A 19,489-nucleotide genomic window follows, 5' to 3' on the forward strand; every position below is an offset into this window, starting at 1 on the left:
CAGACCCACTGCCGTGACTCTCAGTGTGGAGGGAACAGCCGGGGGCGCACTGCCATTCCCATCGCAGACCACGCAGCAGCCACCAGGCTCCCAATGCCCTTGGCATTAGCTCTGCCCTTCCCAGGAATGCAGACTGGTCCCCCACTTCGCAGATGGGGAGACAGAGGCTCACAGAGGCCATGTCTCCTGCGGGAGGGCTCAGAGCTCCTCATCCAGCAGCTGCCCCCTGTCCCCATGCAGCGGGGTCTGAGCCCGGCTGGGGCAGGACCCTGCACACCCCCACCCCCTCCCAGGGGCATGAGCAGCGAGGGTCCTCCAGCAGCTGTCACGCTGGAATTCGAGCAGCTGCAGGCTGACTCCCAGCCCTGTGGGGGCTGCTGGGGGGCAGGAGGCACAGGGCAGTCCTGGTTACCGCCCTGGGGCCCGGGGGCCCAGCCGCTCCCGAGGTGCAGTGGGGACCAAGGACAGAGGCCCTGAGGTGGGAAGAAGCCTGGGCAGGAGGAGTCACACATACCTGCTCCTAGCAGCCCTGACCCCGCCTTCCTCCTATTCCAGGCAAACTGCCAGAGGGACCCCAGCCCAGAGGTGACCCTGCACTCTGTGGCTTTGGATGGTGAGGCCGGCTCTCTGACCCTCAGAGAGTCACATGTGTCAGCCCCTCCTGCCTTGGGCCTTTGTCCTTGCTGTCCCTTCCCCTGTAGGCTTGCCCTCCACCCGCTCCCTGGACCTCAAACCCTCCCCTGGCCCCTCCAGGCTGGGCCCTCCTCCCTCACAGCTGAGTTGCAGAAAAAAATTGACCTCAGGGGTCTTTTAGGGGAGGGGTGGTCTATCTGCTTGACTATTTTGCCCCCGTCCTTGACCCCCAGGCTCAGCGCATCAACTGATCACCTCCCTTTGATTCCCGCCAACACCCATGTCTAAGCAGCCTCTGGCCCAGCCCAGGAGCCACCCTGAGATCCGCTGTCCCCTCCCCGCCCACCATGAACGCTGCCCACCTGTGCCTCGGCTTCCCTACGCACACCACGGAACTCCAGCGCCCAAAGGAGACGGTGCCTGGCAGTGGGGTGCCCGCGGGTGACACTTACGGGGGCATCTTTAGCTTGTCTCCGAGGAGGGGTGTGTCCCCAGCAGCTCCCACCACAGCTCAACCATCCGCTCTGTGGTTTTCTCAGTCTCTCCCTTCTAACCACCACACAGGGGGCCTGTCACACCCGAGGCTACGGAAGGAAATGACCAGGGTCTGGGGAGCCAAGAACTGCCCAGAGTCCCAAGAGCACGACACCTGGCAGAGCCCGCGAACCTGGCTCATGGTCCTCCTACCCCGGTCGCTGGCTCGGAAACTGCCTCCCTCGCTGCCCCGGCTGGACGGGCCCTGCTCCCTCTGTTCCTCCCCGGCCTGGGGCTAAGGTTCCCCTTCTGTCCCAAGTCCAAGTCAGGCCACCAAAAAAAACAAAAAAAACAAAAAAACAACTTGCTGTGAGCCACTCGGGGAGAGGAAGGGTGGGGAGCAAGAGGCCCACATGTGACTTCTCTTCCCCCCCAGCCACCCCGATCTGTGGCCTCCCGACAAGAAGTGGGCAGGACCGGTGTGGGTACTGGCAGATGGTCCCGAGGAAACCACAGGCGGCCTCCAAGGGCACTTCCGGGTGAGACCTGTGGCCTCTCCCCACTGGGCTGTCCTTTGCAGAGCCTGTCCCCCTCCCCTGTGCTGGAGGACAGGAGGGCAGGGCCGAGTCCCAGAGTCTCTTCACTGGGCCCCAGGTGGGCCTGGAGCAAAGAGGAGAAGGTGCCAGAGCCCTGGGGAGGCTCCAGGGCATCCCTGGAGTCTGTGGCCCAGGAGGGGGGTGGGGCACTGCCAAACTGGGAGAGGGAGGGCTCACCGTAGGGCTCCTGGGGGCGCCTGCCTGTGGTCACCCTGGTTTGGGCCAGAGCCTGTGTGGGGTGGTGGCTGAAGGAGACACCATGTGGGCCTCTAGCCCAGCATCACTTTTCTCAGGGTTGCCCACCCACCCCTACAGGAAGCCCCAGCAGAGGCTGAAGGGGTTGGGCCCACCACAACACCCGGCCTCTGGTCAGGTCAGCTGATATACCTCTGGAGACCCTGGAGAGGGTTAGGCTCCTGGGAGGACCTGGAAGCAGAGCCCTGCCTTCTCTGGTGCCTTCCTCAATGTGGGCACGGCCTCCAGAGGCCTCAGAGGACACACAGAGGGGGGCAGGCCTCTGCCAGGTGACCCCAGAAGGCCGACCTGGACCCTGAGCAGGGCTGCCACCTCCTCGGGCCCCTCCCCCTGGTTTCCAGGCCTGGTGTGTCCCACCGGCTTCCCAGTCAGCAGTCCCTGCGAAGGGACAGCCATATGAACGAGGAAGGGCAGGGGACCTGGGTGCTACCAGGTTCCCGGGGCCACCCAGGCTCCTCCACCCCACCTGACAGCCGAGGCTCTAGTCCCCCCCATCCTATCTATCCGAGGGTGACCAGATGGAGCCCCAGTGTCCTCGCCGAGGGATGAAGGGGGGCCCACCCAGCTTTGCTGTAGCCACCCCTGGAGCAGGGCCCATGGCTTCCTCTCTACGTCCAAGTGAAAGGCACAGGAGGTACACAACTTGGAAGCCGACTGTGCCCCCTGGCCAGGCCCCGATGGGACCCTCTAGTGAATAGGGTGACAAAGGGATTTCCAGCCCCGTGTCAGCTTCATCGGCTCCTCAGCAAACGGGTCCCACTCACACCCGGGTTTCAGTCCGCCTAGCTTCGGATGCTCGTCCCCAGCGCTAACAGGGTTCCTGGCTGAGCAGGAGGGGTCCGTGCCCACCCACACCCCTCCCTGGGCACCCAGCAAGGGCCCTGACCCGTGCCAGTCCTGACTGTGGAGGGGACAGTGCAGTGTCCCCTTCCCAGCTGTGAGGTCGGTTCTGGGGCCATGACGGAGCCTGGGCTGGGGTGTGGGAGGTGGTGGCCCAGGGCACTCGCTGGTGCAGGAGGAGGGAGGGAGCAGGGCGGAGGGGGGAGGGGTGTCAGCATCACAAATTCTACCAACCTAGTGGCTTCAAAACAACCCAGATGTGTTTGCTTTCCTTTCTGAAGGCCAGGAGTTCCAAACCAGTTTCACAAGGCTAAACTCAAGGTGTTCTGTGACTGGCTCCTCCTGGAGGCTCTAGGGGAGAATCTGCTTCCTGGCCTTTTCCAGCTTCTGGAAGCACCCACGTGCTTGCCTCAGGCCCTTTCTTCTACGCTCACAGGAAGCACCGTGGCACCCTGGCTCTCCCTTCCCACCCCGCCACCTCCTCCCCGACTCCGAGCCCCAGGCCTCACTCTCGGGAAGACCCTTGTGACCACACTGGGCCCCCACCGCGAGACCCTTCACGTCATCATGCCTGCAAAGTCCCTTTTTTGCCTTTAACATAGTCGCAGGTTCCGGGGGCCGAGTGTGGACATCTTCGGGGCCATTCCTCTGTGGACCCCACCCAGATGGCCCCAGAGGGGCCGGGAGGCTCAGGGCCCAGAGCAGCCACTAGGCAGGGAATGGGGTACAGGGAGCCAAGCCCAGGCCCCCGGCAGCCTCCAACCCCCACCCCCAACCAAGGGATCACCCGGGAGCCTCCACCGGCCCCTCAGAGACCCTCCCCTGAGGTGGTGTCAGACATGCAGGCTTTGGAGCTGGACCTGGGTTAGATCCCAGCTTCTGCCCAGACTCCCTGTAGAGACCTGGGCCGGTTCCCAAACTTCTCTGAGCTTCAGTGTCCTCGCCTGCAAAATGGGGCTGCTGAGCCCCACCTTTGAGGGCCGCTGGGGAATGACAGGAGCGCCTTCAGGTCTGACGTTTGGTCAGGGCCCCTCACTAAGTGAGTGCAGAGCTGGGGGTGGGGGCTAGCATTGCTGGAATCAGGCAGAACATTCTCATTCTGTAGGGGTTCCGCAGGCGGCCCCTGCCCAGGGCAGGGGAGTGCCCACAAGGCGCTGCCGCCAGCCTCCAGGTTCTTACCACCAACACCCGCCTCTCTTGGTCCCTGAGCGGTGACCTCAAGTCAGACCTGGGGTCACACCCCCAGACCCTGACATTAGTATGGGGTCTTTTTTTTTAATGATAATTCTTTTATGTATTTATCAATTTATTTATTTACTTTTAGGGCGCGGTCTTGAGCAAGTCCGTTCCCTGGAGCTGAAGACCATCACCCCTGCCCTGGAGGGAGACGATGGGGACGGAGGGAGTGTCCCATGCAGGGCAGTGCGCGTGGCACAGCACAGGCCCACACTCCCCCTGCCTGGGGTCTCCCCTCCCACACCTAGAAGCTGGGACAGATGCCGGGCTCTCCAGGCCCAGAGCATTCAGGCCCGGCAGGGAACGAGAGTCAACATGAACTCCATTAACGGTTAACACCTCTGGCCCAAACACGAGCCCAGGGGACCTGCGCTGGGCAGGCCTTTCGGGCTGAGGTTTGGGGAGCTCCCTCTCGCCCCTCAGCTCAAGAGCATAACCTCCACGGAACTAGTGGCCCCACCCCTGCACGGGGTCCAGACCGTGTCAGGAGCTAACTGGGGCGGCCCAGGAGGAATGCATGCACAGAGAGCCATGTCCCGGCCCTTGACGGAGGTGGGGGGGGGGGGAGCTGCAGGTGGGAACAGCCTGTCTGGGGCCCTGTGCTTGGCTTGGCTCAGGGGACAAACCCGCCCAGCAGAGAAGGGCTGAGGAAACAACTGTGCCTGGCAGCCAGCACTCACTCAAACACTTCCCGTTTCTGCACCCCCGGAATCGAGATCCTGGAGGAAAGAATGACAGCACTCACCTGTCTCCCAGTTTATCTTCTCCCGGGCACTAAATGTGACCTGCGGTGACCTCATCCCTTTACCTGTGTCCCTGTTTATCTCCTGACTCCCTCACCCAACTAAGGAAGCTGTTCTTTCTCTGCTGACTCTTGGCCCCAGAAGCCGCCCAGTGCCAGGGAGCACAGGAGGGAACGAGGGAACAAATCACAGGGATGAATGTCTCAGTGAACGCACAGATCCCGTTCTCACGAGAGCAAGCCTTGTATGTTGGCCCCATGTCCAGATGAGGAAAGATGCACAGGAAATTAGTGGATGCGCCCAGGGTCACTGTGGTGGGCTGAATGGGGTCCCTGAGAAATTCGTGTCTACTTTGGAAACAGGGTCTCGCAGATGGAGTTAGGTAAGGATCCTGAGACGGAATCGTTTGGGATGAGGGTGACCCCAGAGCGAATGACTGGTGTCCTTCCAAGAGAAAGGAGAGGGAGTTTCGATCACAGACCCAGGAGAGGCCACGTGAAGACAGAAGCAGACTGCCACAAGCCAAGAAACCACCAGAAGCTGGAGGAGCAGAAGGCTACGGAGGGAGCACTGTCCCGCCGCCGCCTTGGACTCCAAATGAGGAGTGCCCAGCTCAGCCAGGCAGGCCCTGAAGACGAACGAGGCTGTCCTGTATGAGGGCTGTTGTCCTGCCCCGCCTGGGGCACTGCAAGGAGGGGTGGCAGGCAGAGACCAGAGTGGACCCCCAGCCCCACACAGCTCCCACTCAGGGAAGGGCAGAGGAAGGCGCCCTGCCTCTCCTTGGCTCGGCACCCTCTGTCTGGAGAGGAGAGAGCAGCGGCTCGCGCCTTACCGGGTCCTACGTGGGTGACACTAACATGGGCAGGTCTGCTGGGCGCTCTGTGTCTCCTTCTGTACCTTCAAAGGGGAGATGAGAGAAGTAACTCCCTCTCTGGGCTAAGGGAACCGAGGGACCTAAAGGCGTCGGGCGCATAGGAGAAGTACAAGACGTCAGGTGGGAGCGGCCAGGTGCCCAAGGGATGGAAGACTCAAGCCAGGGGAGAGGAAACGTGTTCTTCCGAAGTCTGGCAGGTGCTGGTTCGAAATGCCATTAAGTGAAAAGCAGTTGAGGGACTCAGGTGGCCTTTTTCTGCAGTCCCCTCCCGGAGCTCCCCAACTCAGAGCTGGCCCCAGGGTCACAAGGGCAGGGGGCTGTCTAAGCCCTTGAGCCGGGGCCCTTCCTCTGTCTGCCCCCCCCCAGTCCCTACCATGTGCTGGGCACTGCGCCGAGGGCTTGAATATGTATGTTTGCATTTAATCCCTACAACAGCCCCTGAGGCGGACACCCTTATAAGCTTGTTTTATGGCTATGGAAACTAAGGCCCAGAGAGGTTGATTGACTTGCTCAAGGCCACACAGTGGGGAAGAGGCGGAGCTGGAAACTGAACTAAGTTTGTTTGGCTACCACTAAGCGAAAGCAGAGACGTGAGAGAGAGAGAGAGAGAGAGAGAGAGAGAGAGAGTGTGTTGGTGTGTGTGTGTTGGTGTGGGGAGGGGATCAGCATCTATCTCCTGAATTCTGAGACAGGAGAAATCAACTCTTGGGACATTGTGCAGTCAGTGGGTCACTGACATTCTCCCGTGACAGACCTTCCTTCACTGTCTCCACATCGGCTCTGTAAGGAGGGATGCACACACCCACTGACAGGGAAACTAAGGCAAACCCAGCCACAAGCAGTCCGCAACCTGGTAGGGGACAGAAGCCAAGCACATGGATGATGGTGTCCTGCCTAGTGCCCAGACAAGGGTCTCAGGCTGGTGGCCCTGTGTCCACTGGGATGCTCAAGAAACTCTCCTTGGGTGGCCACACGGACAGCCGGGTTCCTGGGGGCCAGGACCACAGCCAGTGGAGCATCTGGCAACAATTCCCTGCCAGGTGTGTGTGTGGGGGTGCAGCATTCACAGCCCCCCTGAACAGCCTCTTGCTCCGTGCCCCACCCCTCCCTTTTCCTTTTGGTGGAAATGTCTACTTTGAAAAGGGATCAGGAACAGACACGCTGGGGAATCCCACTACATAAACCATTTCTTTTCCGGATCCCAATCTCGCTCTTCAAACAAAGCTTGGGGGTGGGGGGACTTCCCACGCCCCTGCTAGTCTGGGAAAGGCCCCCAGGGGGGAGGGTCGTCTCAGGAATGCCAGGCAGCTGCTGCACCCCTGCTGACAGCTGGGAGGACAAGGGGCCGCTCAGGGGAAGCTACCCGCCCACCTCCCTCCGACCAAAGGGACCTTTACTCGGAGACAGGAAGCGCAGCGGCCACCCACCGACTGCGCCCTTGAGGCTCATCTGCTCATCTGCGAAATGGGAAAAACACTTCCTGCTCGATTTACCTCCCAGATGGCCACAAGCACCGGGGCGCAGACGTGGGAAGACCCCCGGGTGCGAGGCAAGCACGCGGGTTCCAGGCCCACCCCGTCGCCCACCAGCTGGGCGCTGCAGGACGAGTCCTGAGTCCGCGGTCTCGTCCCTCCCTTCCAGAAACACGTTACATTAAACTTCCCTGTCCGCCCGCACAACTCCCGCGGAGCAAGATCTTTGCTAACTGCGAAGTAGCGCGGCGCTCAGGGCTCCATTCCTCGCGCGCGGACCGGACAGAAGGCTCCCTCTCCCCAGGCTCTGAGGTCCCGGGCCCGCCGGGCGGGCCCGGAGGGCGCGGCCTTACCTGTTCCAGGTGGCGTTGGCGCAGGCCCGGCGCTGCTGCGTGCCCCGCTCGTCCGCGCCGGCAGTAGCCGGCTCTCTCTTGCCCAGGTCACTGAGGCTGGGCGAACTCATGAACTTCAACCTGCGGAGAGTCCTCATGGTGACCCCGGCGGCCCGCTCCGCGCCCACGCGCGCCCGCCGCCGCGCCCTGCGCCACGCCGCGCCGCGGGCCCCGGCCGGCACTGAGCCCTCTACGAGGAAACTTGGGCGAGAGCAGGAAGCCGAGCGGCCCTCCGGGGTCCCGCCCCGGCCCCGCGCCTCCGCCCCGGGCCCCGCGCCGGCTGGCCCGCCGGGTTAATCATTGCTTCGAACGGCCGCAGCGTGGAGCGCCAGAAGCGCGGCCCGCAGCTCGGACCCGGCGCAAAAGGAGGTGGGGGCGGGGCCGGGGGCGGGGCCCGGTCCGGGGGCGGAACAGGGGTGGCCCGGGGGGGGGAACAGGGGCGGCCCGGGGGGGGCGGGCGGGAGAGGAGGCGTGGCTATGCCGGGCCGAGGCGGGGCCTCAAGCAAAGGGGTGTGATCAGGGGCGGGGCCTTGAGGGCGGGGCCACTAGTGGGGACGGGGTCTGCGCCTCTTTGGCCATGGCCGCCCCAAAGCCCCCTAGGTGTCCACTTCCGGGTCAGGCTTGGACCCCTCGGGTCTTCCGAGGGCCACCTATGCCCGCAGGAGCCAACACTCATGGGACGCACAACCCAACCCCAAGCGTCCTCCCTGAGCCGGCCACCGCAGCCACAAGCACAATGCTCAGGGACTCCTTGCCCCACCCATGCCCAGACCGCCTTTGCCAATGCTTCACCCATAGTCACCCCCTCCTGGCCATCCCCACAAAGGCTGTGCCCACGCGGATCCCTCCAGACCCTGCCACGTGAACGCAAACTCCTCCCAGTTTCTCTCAGGAGGTGGAGACCTCCTGAGCCCTTTGGGCACCGGGCCAGGACCCCACCCCACCGAAGCCCAGCCTGGGCATGACAAGTCACCCTCCCCTGGTGTGGAGGGGCCGCCAGACTAGGGCCTGGGGGGATCACCAGTGGCCTCTCCACCGCAGAAACCAGCAGAGCTGGCGCTCCACCCACCCCTCCAGGTATCAGGGATGGCAGAAACAAGTGGGTCCCCTAAGACTCGGTGGCTGGGGACAGTGACCCCAGTGAGGGTGGGCACAGCCTTGGCGCTCTCCACACTTTACACAGCACTTTTAGATGTTTGGCCTCAGGCCAATCTCTCTCTACCAGGTACGAATTCTTCTATTTATTTATTTACTTTGAGTACCGATACAGAGGTGGGAATGCTTCTCCCATTCCCCAGTGGAGAAGATGAAGCCTAGAAAGTGAAAAACCCCGCCCAGCACCTACAATCAGCAAATGGCAAAGTTGGGCCAACGCAGGCCTCCTAAGCACAGGGCACAGGCACGCAAACAGCCCCTCCCAGACCACCCCCTCCCAACCATCAGACAGGGCCCCACAGCATCGCTGTCCTCATCCTACCTCCTGGACAGTCCCTGGGGCCGTGCCTGTGCTGATCACGGTCTGCTGGCACCACAACCCCTGCTCCCTTGTCTTCCCATAGACACTTCCCCTGTGAATCAGTGGGGAGAAAGGAGCGGCGGATCCTCGAATCTCAGCAGGCGGTGGAGGCTCAGAGGCCACCCCCCCCCCACTGTGTCATACAGAACAGGGAACTGAGGCCCAGAGGCCCCTGATTCCTTTATGCCAGAGTATGTATTTCTCCTGCTGCCTCTTAATGGCAAAACCAAAGTGCCTGCCCCCTGAGAAAGGGGTTCCTTCCCTTCCCTGGGTGGGGGCTAGCTCATTTAGTCTGATGCGGTGTAGAGACAGGAGTCAGCTTGAAGGAGGCAGTGGTGAGGCCTGGCTCAGCCCCCAAATGGAAGCTCTTTTCTGCCGAATGTTCCAGGAGGCGTGGTTTGCCAGGGTCAGGCCAAGCAGCAGATGGGCTGCCTTTCGTGGCTTCGAGGGCCAAGAAAGCCCCGTATGAAGCGTACGAGAACCTTGCAGGGACACATGGCCCGGTTAAAGTCAATCGGCATTTCCCAAGCCCCTGCTGTGGGTCAGACATGACCCTCACCCTAGGGAGGCAGGGTCATGACCATCAGACTCCCCGCCCTGAGCTCAAAATTCGACGGAGTGGAGACCAGAGACTGTGGAATCCCGCAGAGCCCGTCATCCCCAAGGCAGAGACTCGCACGGCCTGGTGTGAGCGGACAGGCCAGGAAGGACTGAGTTGGCCCCTTCCTTACCCTTGGGGGTTTCTCACCTCTTTAGAAACACCCGTGGAGCCTGTATGCTCCCTCCACGCCCATCCACCTGCTGGGCTGGGAACCACACACCTCCCTCAGCGCCGGTCATCTCCTCCTTCTCCGGCTGCCTCCACCCTGGGTTAGGCTCCGGGGTTGCCCTCTGGTCATTTGGGGAATTTGCCGCCTTAGTGCCATGAGCCAGGAGGGCAGGGACTACTAAACTGGGTCAGCACTATGTTCCCAAACCCGGCACGCAGTAGAAATGCGGTGCTGATTGAGGAGAAGGGACAGTTAAACATCCGTGCACAGGAGCGGAGGGACGACGTTAGACCATAGGAAGGCAAATGCTCTGTTGAACGTGCCCCGCTGGACGCACGGAGGCAGAGCCACGGTAGCCACCAGCGGGGCAAGTGGGGCGGAGCAGGGCTGTGGGGTTGGACTCTGGGTGGGACGTGATGTATGGTGGTTTCCCAAGCCGGGGGTGGGGAGGGCTGGCTTTGTTTGCTGGGCACGCTCAGGTGGGTGGGCTGGCAGGCGGGCTGGCAGGCAGTCTGGCAGCAGGGGCCAGATCGATGTGGGAGGGAGGTGGACCCCTCTGGATGAGAAATTAAAGGGAAAATGGGTGGCATGTGGGTAAGGGCAGCCCAGAGGGGGAGGTGGGAGGAAGGGAGAGGAGGAAGGGCTGAGGGGGGTCTTGGTGGAAAGGGGGCTTTGGGAGCCGTGGTGGAGAGCAGCGTTCTGGAACAAGGGGCCAGCAAGAAATTCTAGAGGTAGGGATGGCCGAGGGCCTTCAACCCTGTCTGCCGGTCTGTGTTAAGGACATTTGCTGTCACCGTGCCCTAGCCCCAGCTGAGGACCTCCATGAAACAGCCCAGAGTCGGTGTGTATGGGACACTCAGGTGAAGGGGATGCTGCCCTGGGTTTGGGCAGGTGAAAGGCAGCGAGGGGTACAGGGATATGGGGGTGGGGCTCGACAGCCCAGGGGAGCAGCCAACCCCCCGGGCTGGAATCTGAGGCTGAGGCCAGGAAGAGACAAGACCATTCCGATCCCCCAGAACAGGGGACAATGGGGTGGCCACAAACTGAGCCAAGCCCCTAAATGGATTCTGCACAGCCTGCAGCGCGGGGGAAAACAAAACCCAAAAACTGTGCGCGGCCAAGGTTTTACAATGGAGAGATTGACATAGAAACCCTGATTTCTGGCTTCCTGGGAAGCATCAGATGACCGGGCCTCCTGGGCCCGAGGCCCCACGTGACAGCCCTCGCTGAGCTGCTGCCCCCGCAGGCAGGCAGAGGGGCTCTGGGCGCCCACCAGGCCCTCCACTTGCTTATGGGGACTTCCGGGCCTGATGAGCGGGTGGGGACTGAGTAACTATATTGCAAGGGTGGCCCTGGGCAGGGTCCATCTGCGCCAAGACTCACAGGAGGGAAATGCCCTCTGTGAAAGGGATTGGGAGACTGGGGTTCCAGTCCCCCACACTGTCAGAGTACCCTTGCTCTGGACCCATGCCAGGCCAGATAGCTCCAACCGTGCCCTTTCTTCCCCCAGGACCGGAGCTCTAGTCGTCCCTCCCACCCACCAGTGGGGTGTCAGGAGTTGGTACAGGGCCCTGGTCACCAAGAGGGACCCCAGGACTTGTCCTTCTGATGGCACAGAGAGCCCTCGACGGAGCAACCAGACCTGCGGTCCGCCAGCCCTGCCACCAAGTCAGGTGATTCCTAGGCCTCAGTTTGCCCATCTGTAAGATGGATGGGCTTGGGGGTGAGGAGCCTCGCTGCACCAAGCCCCCACGGATGCATGTGAAGGATGGGGACTGAGAACCACAAAGCCCTTTGGGGGCCACGCGCTCCCACAGACGTGGCCAGAGATGGGGATCCAGGTGTCTTTGAGGCGCACGGTAGGACTGTGCCGAGGGCCTGGCCCCAAGGTTTTGTCTTTACGGGAAAGGCACTGGGACCAACAGTGACCTGTGGGACGGGCCTGGCCCCCGTCCTCTGGCTCATGGCACCAAGACTTTGGATTAGAAAGAGCCGTGGGGTTTGTCCTGCTCCTGCGGGGAACCTCAGTCAGGATAATTGGGGGCAGGGCCTGGGGATGACTAACGAGCATCTGAGGGGACTCTCATGGTCCCCTGGACTCCGCGAACCCCTAAGCCTGGCTCAGCCCCTCACTTCCCGGACGGGCAGTCCGGCACGTGGCACGGAGGGCAGGAAGTGCTCGCAGGTCTGCTCCCCGGACCTCCAGACGTCGAGTCCACCAGGGTGAGCTCTGGAGCTCGGGGACGCCAGCCTGTGTCCGTGGGCCACCCGGAGCGGGGAGTCAGCCCAGCCCCACACGGCCGGGTCCGAAGGGGGCCCAGGGCCCGGGGCAGCCACCATAGTTGTACCGTGTCCTCCGGGGCCATCTAGGCTGGGGGAGAGGCACATGCCCGCAGCTCCAGTCAGCAAGTGGCAGCGCGGAAGCGGGAGCCAGGCCAGCCTGGGGGGTGGGGTAAGGGGTGGACGGCCGCCCGCTCTGCCACTGTCACCAGCGCTGTCCTCAGTCGCTCGCGCCTTGCCCACTTCCGGGCACCGGCCGCTGGGGGGCACGTCTGCCCCCTGGTGGCGAAGCCTGGTGCTTCCGAAGCCGGCTGGGACCGAGCCTCCTGCCCCCTGGGGGTCTTGGACGCAGGGAGCCAAGGCCATGGGAGGAGTGCCCGGCTCATTCCTCGCTTCTCTGGGGTGGACAGGGATGGCGACACGTCTGCCTTGCGACGGGGTGAGGTGAACGGGACAATGCACGTCACCATGGGGGTTCTGTGATGGCTCCGATTAGGGCCGTGCGGCAGAATGGGATTCCCGTCAGAGCTGTGATGCCGGCTGCCTCCAGCATCGCCCATGGTTCTGCTGGTCATCCCTGAAGGGCTTGCAATGTGCTGTCCTCAATGACTGTCCCGAGGCTGGACAGCTGCTCGTCATCCCGGGCTGGATGGGCAGCAGAAGTGACACCTGTCGTCTTCCATGAGTGGGGGGACCTCACGGAGACTCCCACTTGCCAAGCCTGGGGCCGGTGGGTCCTGCGCTCGTGCTGGTCCAGAGGAAATGTGCCTCTGGTGGCCTTAGAGCCAGGCTCAACTCTCAATACTCCCACTTCACAGATGGGGAAACTGAGGCCGAGTGGGATTACGTTGCTTGTTCAAGTGGTCGGCCATGAAGTTCTGGAGCTGGGACAGCGCTGCTGGTGAGGCAAAGCCCGCCTCCCTTGTGCTTTAGTAAACACTGCAGACAGATTTATGGAACACTTCTTACAGACGTCCTAGGTGTCGGGAGTACAGTGGGGGACAAGAAAGACTGGGTCTCTGCCATCATGGGGTGAGCTCCTGTCCTGTCCAACACCTCCTCACATCTTCATGTGCCCCTCCAGTCTTCTCTCTACCAGCTGAGCCCCCTGGCCCCATCACACGGCCACCAGGACCCCATTCCGAGCTTTTCCCCAAGAAGGCGGTCTCTGGCCTCTGTTCTCAGAACACTCCCTCTCCACTTGCTCTGGATCCAGTTCTAGGGGCGGGTGAGGAGGTTCCGATCAGCACAGGATCCTTGTCTCCCCCACGGTCACCCCATGACTGCCTCCATACAGCTCTCCAAACCTGACTTGCCCGTCCGTAAGTGAGGTCTCGAACAAGCAGCGTCCTAGGTCCTTCCTGGCAGATGTTGGATAACCCCGATTCGGGTCTATAAATAGGTGCTCGAGGCACAGTGAGGGTAAAGGCAGAGCAGGAGCAGGGCACAACAGAGGTCACAGGCTTCACAGCCCCCCAAAACAGGGGCCGCTCCCTGCTCCCACCTCCCCTGCCAGCCTCTTACCCTCCAGCGCCTTGTCCTCTCTGTTGAATGAAACGGGGAGACAGACCACGGACCTGGCAGCACAAGTGCGAGGGAAGTGACAGCAGTGACCGAATGTTGTGCTCAGGGAGCACCTGCTAGGGGCTGGTTCGTTACCATGTGCACCCTGACTTCCCATAGCCATTCTATACAGAGGCAGCTGCCCCTACCATCCCCATTTATAGGGAAGCCAGCTGGGGCCCCAACGTTTAAGTGACTGGTCCAAGGCCACACGGCCAGGCCAGGATTCAAACCCAGGCTGCCCAGACTCCACGTTGGAGTACTCGATGACCTCCTTTGCTCATGAGCAGTGTGTGTCTGCCAGGGGCCCGGTACGGAGCAGGCCTGGAGTAAACAGCAGACACCGCTGATTCTCGTCCGTAATCAACATCACATCTAGAGGCAAGGTTGGCTGCATGCCGGGCGGGGAGAGCTGGGGGCCACTGCCGCGCAGATGCGTGTCCTTCCCACCCCTCCCAGGGGAGGATGACCCCGCCAGCCCCATCCAGAGCTGCAACTTTATTTGGATACGGACACAGTCATCGCCTGCCAGATGGAGTCCTGGGGGTATCCAGGCTGCTCTCCTGTTGTGGGTAGAGCTGTGTCCCCCCAAAAGACATGCTAAAGTCCTAACTCCTGGTCCCTGTGCACGTGACCTTGTGTGGCCAGAGGGTCTTTGTAGATGTGACCGGGTTGAGATGAGGTTATCCTGGAGGACCCTAAATGGCAATTTACAAGACCCTGTGAAGACACAGATGGAGACATGGTGGGAGGACAGCCGTGTGAAGACAGAGGCAGACGGGTGTGGGGAGGTCACCCGCCAAGCAGCGCCACGAAATGCCGGCAGCCACCAGAAGCTGGGAGAGACAAGGAAGGAGTCTTAGCCTTGCCCCCACCTTGAGCTCAGACTTTGGACCTCCAGCACTGCGAGAGAGTAAGTTTCTGTAGCAAGCCCTCTAGCTTGGGGTCCTCTGTTAAGACAGACCTAAGACACGACTGCATCACCTTTCTCCCCACAGGGTCTGCACGCCCCCAGGTCCTGGCTTTGACCTCCGCATCTGGGAACCTGACATCCAAACGTGGACAGGTCGGGCCCCAAGACCAGCCAACTGGAGATACTCGTGTTCCCTTACCCCTGCTTTCTCCAATAGGAACGTACAAACCCCAGGAGATTGGGGGGGTAGGTGGGGTGGACAGCTTTATTTCTCCCTCGGGTGCCTCCTTGGCCAGCAGCCTTTCCTTAGAAGAATCCTTGGAAAGAACAACCACTCAGGATATTGGAACTTACCCTGATAACCAAAGACATAGGAGAGGGAGCCCGAGAGAATGGGGAGGCTGGGTGCAGGACTGGGGGCCTTAGGAAGGGCTCTGTCACTCACTGCTCCTTTGTGACCCCTCACTAATGACCCTTCCAGGCAGGTCCCAGGGCTCTAGGAATTACTAGTCCCAGGCAGGCACTCCGATCCAGCAGGGCATGTAGAAAGCGGTGGCATCCAAACTTGGCCTGCATTCTCGAGTTCAGCAATAAAGCCCAAAGAGCCCAGGAAGGAGGTGACATTGGGTTGTCTGGACTCTGCCAAGTTCAGGGCTTTGGTCCTGGAGGAGGGTGTGTCCAGCCAGCAGGGGAATGGCTGTTCCACGAGCCATCCGCCCCACTCCTGCAAGAATATGGCTCAAAGGCCATGAAGGGATGGATTTTAACAATGGGGAATGGACCGCTGAGATGCACTGGAAGGACTGGGGGCGGTGTTCCGTCTCCCTGTAGGGGTGGGAGGTGTCCCTTCCTGAGGGCCTGGTCCACACATCCCCACCACAACCCTTCTTGCTGGGTAGCCTCATTCCCTACTACAAGTGGACACCGAGGTCCCAGATCCTGATGTCACCCACAGGGTCACAGGCCGGTGAAGGGCAGGGCCGGGGGGGACACCGGGCTGCCCACTCCAGTCCCTGGCTTCCCGCCTGGTGGACTGTGGACGGAATTCACCTGCCTGGAGGCCAGGCCCTTCCACACCTGAAGTCTGAGCAGGTACCGCTCCCCTGCCCTCCACCCAGCCCCCGCTGGGCCACCCAGCACTGGCCGCAGGGTTGTGCCCACAGCTTGCCCACCCGTCTGGGCCTCCAAGCCCCTGCAGGCCCAGGACTCCTCCCCGCCCCCAGACACAGCCTCCGGGCCTCGCAGCCTGTCAGAGTCCACCCTGCCACCCGCACGCTCACTCGCTACCCAGCTCACAGGCTTCAGACGAACGTCTCCGCCTGCAAGATTTCCACATTTCCAAGCTCGGGGTCCAAGGCCCTCCACAATCTGGGCACGAGCTTCCATTCCTTCCATTCCGCTTCATCCCTGGCTGAGCCTGTCCAGGCCCCCGTCTGCCACCAACTTCCAAGCAGAAGACAGAGTGACTGCTTGTTCTCCAGACTTTCTGCCTGTTTCCCACCCCTGGGCCTTTCGCCAGGCGCTGCTCTCCACCCGGGATGCCCTTCCTCCCTCTCCTCCAACTCATTTCTTCTCCAGCGATATTGATGATAATAATAGTACTAAGACAGCAGAGTGCCCTGGTTCAGGGGATGGGCTGTGGCTTATACCGGTGAACAGCCGTCTGCCTCGGGCTCACGAGTCTTGGTCAATGTGCCTCAGTTTCCCCACCTGTAAAATGAGAACCAGAACAACACCTTCCTCCCTGGGTGATTCCCAAGGCTGAACAGGTGTCCACAGATACAAAACGGGCCAGGAGCACAGTGGGTGCTCGTCGGTATGAGCTGTTATCAGTAACTGTCCTCCCCACCATGCTGTCTTCCCCCTGAATGGGAGGTCTGTCTCCTCCATCAGACTGGGCGCTTGCTGAGGCCTTTGGCTGCAGTGGACAGAGGCCCGTGGTATGTGCCGGGTGGACACAGACAAAGCCTTTCCTTCTTGACCACACTTTGGTCAGGCTCCTTGGAGCCTCTGTCACTGGACTGACCTTGGGCTTCCCACCTACCCTCGCAGGATCCAGTCTGAGCAGGAATCCCGCCGGGTCAGTTTAGCCCAACCCCCATCTCCTGTATCTTATCACCCTGTCCTGCCTTCAGCAAGAATTCCCTGGAGTCTGTCACAAGAGTACCCCTTTCCCCACAGGTTTCCACCCACTGACCCTGGCCCTGCTTGTGGACGGTAAATCCCTCCTTCTGCTGCTGGAACGGAGAGCTGAGGCTAATTTCTCTCCCCCACTGCAGATCCCACAGCCAGGAAACGCACAAACTCTGAAAATTCAAGTTTTTTCAGAGTCCGGCCACAAAATCTGGATCTGCTCTGATCTGAGGCTATCTGGAGTCCTTGTCTACCCCCCTCTGTGCAGATCTGGTAGAGAGACACAGTCCCCCAGAGTTCGCCCTGGTGTCTCCTGCCAGCTATCAACAGGTTGGATCAGCACTCAAAAATCCAGCAGGAGTTCCCAGGTCACATCAGGCCCTGAGGGTCTCAGATAAGGGGTGGAGGGTCTGAACCGATGGGAAGCTGAGTCACGGAGCTCGTTGGTGGCTGAGCCGGGTTCCACCGGACTCCGGACTCCAGAGGTGGCCTGCCATTTCATAAGGAGCCTTGGAGACAGGTGCTTAGCAGACTCTGGAAAGTTCTCTATAAGAAGCAGTCATCTGTAGGGGGCATTAGGATTCTTCTGCACTGACCACTCAAAGGTCAAGAGGTTGGACAATTTTAAGAATGACACAACCTGAAAGCTCTCTCCCTACGCCCATCTCCTAGAAATGCTGGATAAAAAAAATGACACATCTTCTAAATGTGTAACTTTCATACGCGCTTGTAAGAAAAGGAGGAAGATTGCCAGGGGCCAGAATGTTAATACTAGTATTATCATTCAGACTGTTTCATTCCCATACTTAGATTGTCTTTAGTATTGATTTTACTGAAGGGTGTTACCTCGAAGAACGCTCGAAAGACGCGATTGTTCAACGTGGAGGGACCTTCTTGGTGCCTTAGGGCATCGAGATTCTAGCACTTCCAGCAACCTCATTCATTGCTGTGCCCATTTTGCAGATGGGGAAACTGAGCAATCCTGTGCTGGTCGAGCTAGGGTGCAAGCCCAGATGGTCTGGCTCCCAGGACTGTGTTCTACAGTCTCAGACGCTCCACTCACTGTGCTCTAATCAGCATAACAGCGAATTCCCAGGAAAAGGCCAGGAGCTAAAAGCTGGGGCCTTGAGACAGAGGGTCAAACCAGCAGTCAGGAGGGAAGATGCTGAGCGAGCAGGTAGGTGTGAGAGGCAACCGAGTCCCTCACACAAAGCCAGGGCTCTGGATCCTGTTCCTCTAATAAATGAGTAGCTGAGAAAAAGATCTGCCCCCGGGGCCAAGAGAGATGCCCAAGAAACCTGGTGTGTCTCCCTGAGCTCCAGGGAGCTGGAAGAGCATGCACGTCTCCTGGAACCTGTGTGGGCATCTGCCCACATCTGCCCACCATCTGACCAGCCTGGTGATAGCCTGGGGCAGCCCACCCGAGCCATTGGGAAGGTGCCTTGGAGGGTCAGGCCCCCCGAGCCGGGCAGGTGTCTACAGATAACCCCTGGCTGGAAAGAAACTCAATCCCAAGGATGCAGCGCCTGGGGAAACCGGCCACCAGCAGGAAGGAGGCACAAGCTACAACTGTTAGAACAAAACTCCCGAGGGCTTGAGCCAAGAAACCATTGGAAAGAGACCCCGAAGTGAATTTGCTTAACACTGTCAAAGGCGTACCAGAGAACAAGAACGCACGATGTTATAAAAGCCAGCTCCCTACTGGGAAGCCAGCGTCCTGGGCATGGGGACAGAGCTCAGCGGTCCCAGCTTCCTGGGCACCTGGCTAGGTGTGTGCGAGGGGACAGATTTGGAGGAGGGAAAAGGTTATTTCTGTACTTAAATACACATGGTTCTCTCTCTAACAGACGAAGGTAAAACCCTTGTGGAGTCTGAAGATGACCCAGGACCCTTCAGTCCTCTTGAGGTTATGGGACCTCACTGGGGACCTCTCGCAGACCCCGTGAGGATGCCCTCCTCCCTCTCCCCTGCCATTAGGGCAGCCTGGGGACCCTGTTCCAGACACCAGGTCCTTGGATCAATCCAGACCATGGGAATACCAAGGACGCGGGTCAGCCCATCGCACGGGACCCCTCCCTGCGGGTTCCTAGAAGGACCAGCCCTCGGGTCTCATTACCAGGAAAACCTGTGCTCTCCTCTGAAGGGCATTCAACTCTCTGGGCTTGATCCTTCCTCTTTGCTCTGGTCTCTAGGAAGCTCAGAGTCAAAAATCAGTCCATATCTCACAGGTGTGCTGGAACCTCCTGGCAGGCTTTATTTATTTATTTGTCATTCCAGGTACATCTTGATAACGCTTATAGTAACAACACAGCCACGGGTTTGACTTTAGGGACATTTTTCTAATAGCCAAGCACAGGCATGGGGAGGTCACACACGATCACACCATTGCAATCCCAGCTGACGCAGGGACCACTAATTGTGCTGTGTAAACAGGCTGGTGAAGCTGTGGGCGACGTTCCTGCAGGCACATGGGGGTCAGGGAGAGCAGTGGGCCATTTCCTCCGGGGCCCCACTGAGCAGAGGGAGCTGCACCAATCACACTCCCTTCCTGGGGCCAGCGGGGGCAGGGCAGGGGAGTGAGAGACTCAGGATTCCACTCCCAGAGGTGTCTGTGGGGACAGGACCTTCTCCCACACCCCCTGGGGTCCCTCTGACACGCTACCCTCTGCATGCACCTGTGTCTACGGATCCTACACTCCCCTCCCACCCACCCCGTCCATGAACGTGGTTTAAGTTTGGGAACTGACACAGGGTCTAAGAAAGGCATTTAACAAAACCACCTGACCCGTAGCAGCAGGA

General features: G+C 60.4%; 1 protein-coding gene across 2 annotated transcripts in view; it reads right to left on the reverse strand.

Annotated features, from left to right (window-relative positions):
• The window catches only part of LOC111157574 (proline rich 5), a 43,185-nt gene that overhangs the window by 17,775 nt on the left and 5,921 nt on the right, over nucleotides 1–19,489 (reverse strand). The window contains exon 2 of one of the 2 annotated variants that reach the window (XM_022519106.1): nucleotides 7,477–7,596. In XM_022519106.1, the coding sequence (XP_022374814.1) occupies nucleotides 7,477–7,586 (110 nt within the window). In that variant the 5' untranslated portion in view covers nucleotides 7,587–7,596. Of the gene's footprint in view, nucleotides 1–7,476; nucleotides 7,889–19,489 lie in introns of those variants that run through there. The other variant, XM_022519105.1, reaches the window with a different exon arrangement.

The sequence above is a fragment of the Enhydra lutris genome, unplaced genomic scaffold (genome assembly GCF_002288905.1).
Source record: "Enhydra lutris kenyoni isolate GAN:26980312 unplaced genomic scaffold, ASM228890v2 scaffoldscaffold55, whole genome shotgun sequence".
Taxonomy (NCBI): domain Eukaryota; kingdom Metazoa; phylum Chordata; class Mammalia; order Carnivora; family Mustelidae; genus Enhydra; species Enhydra lutris.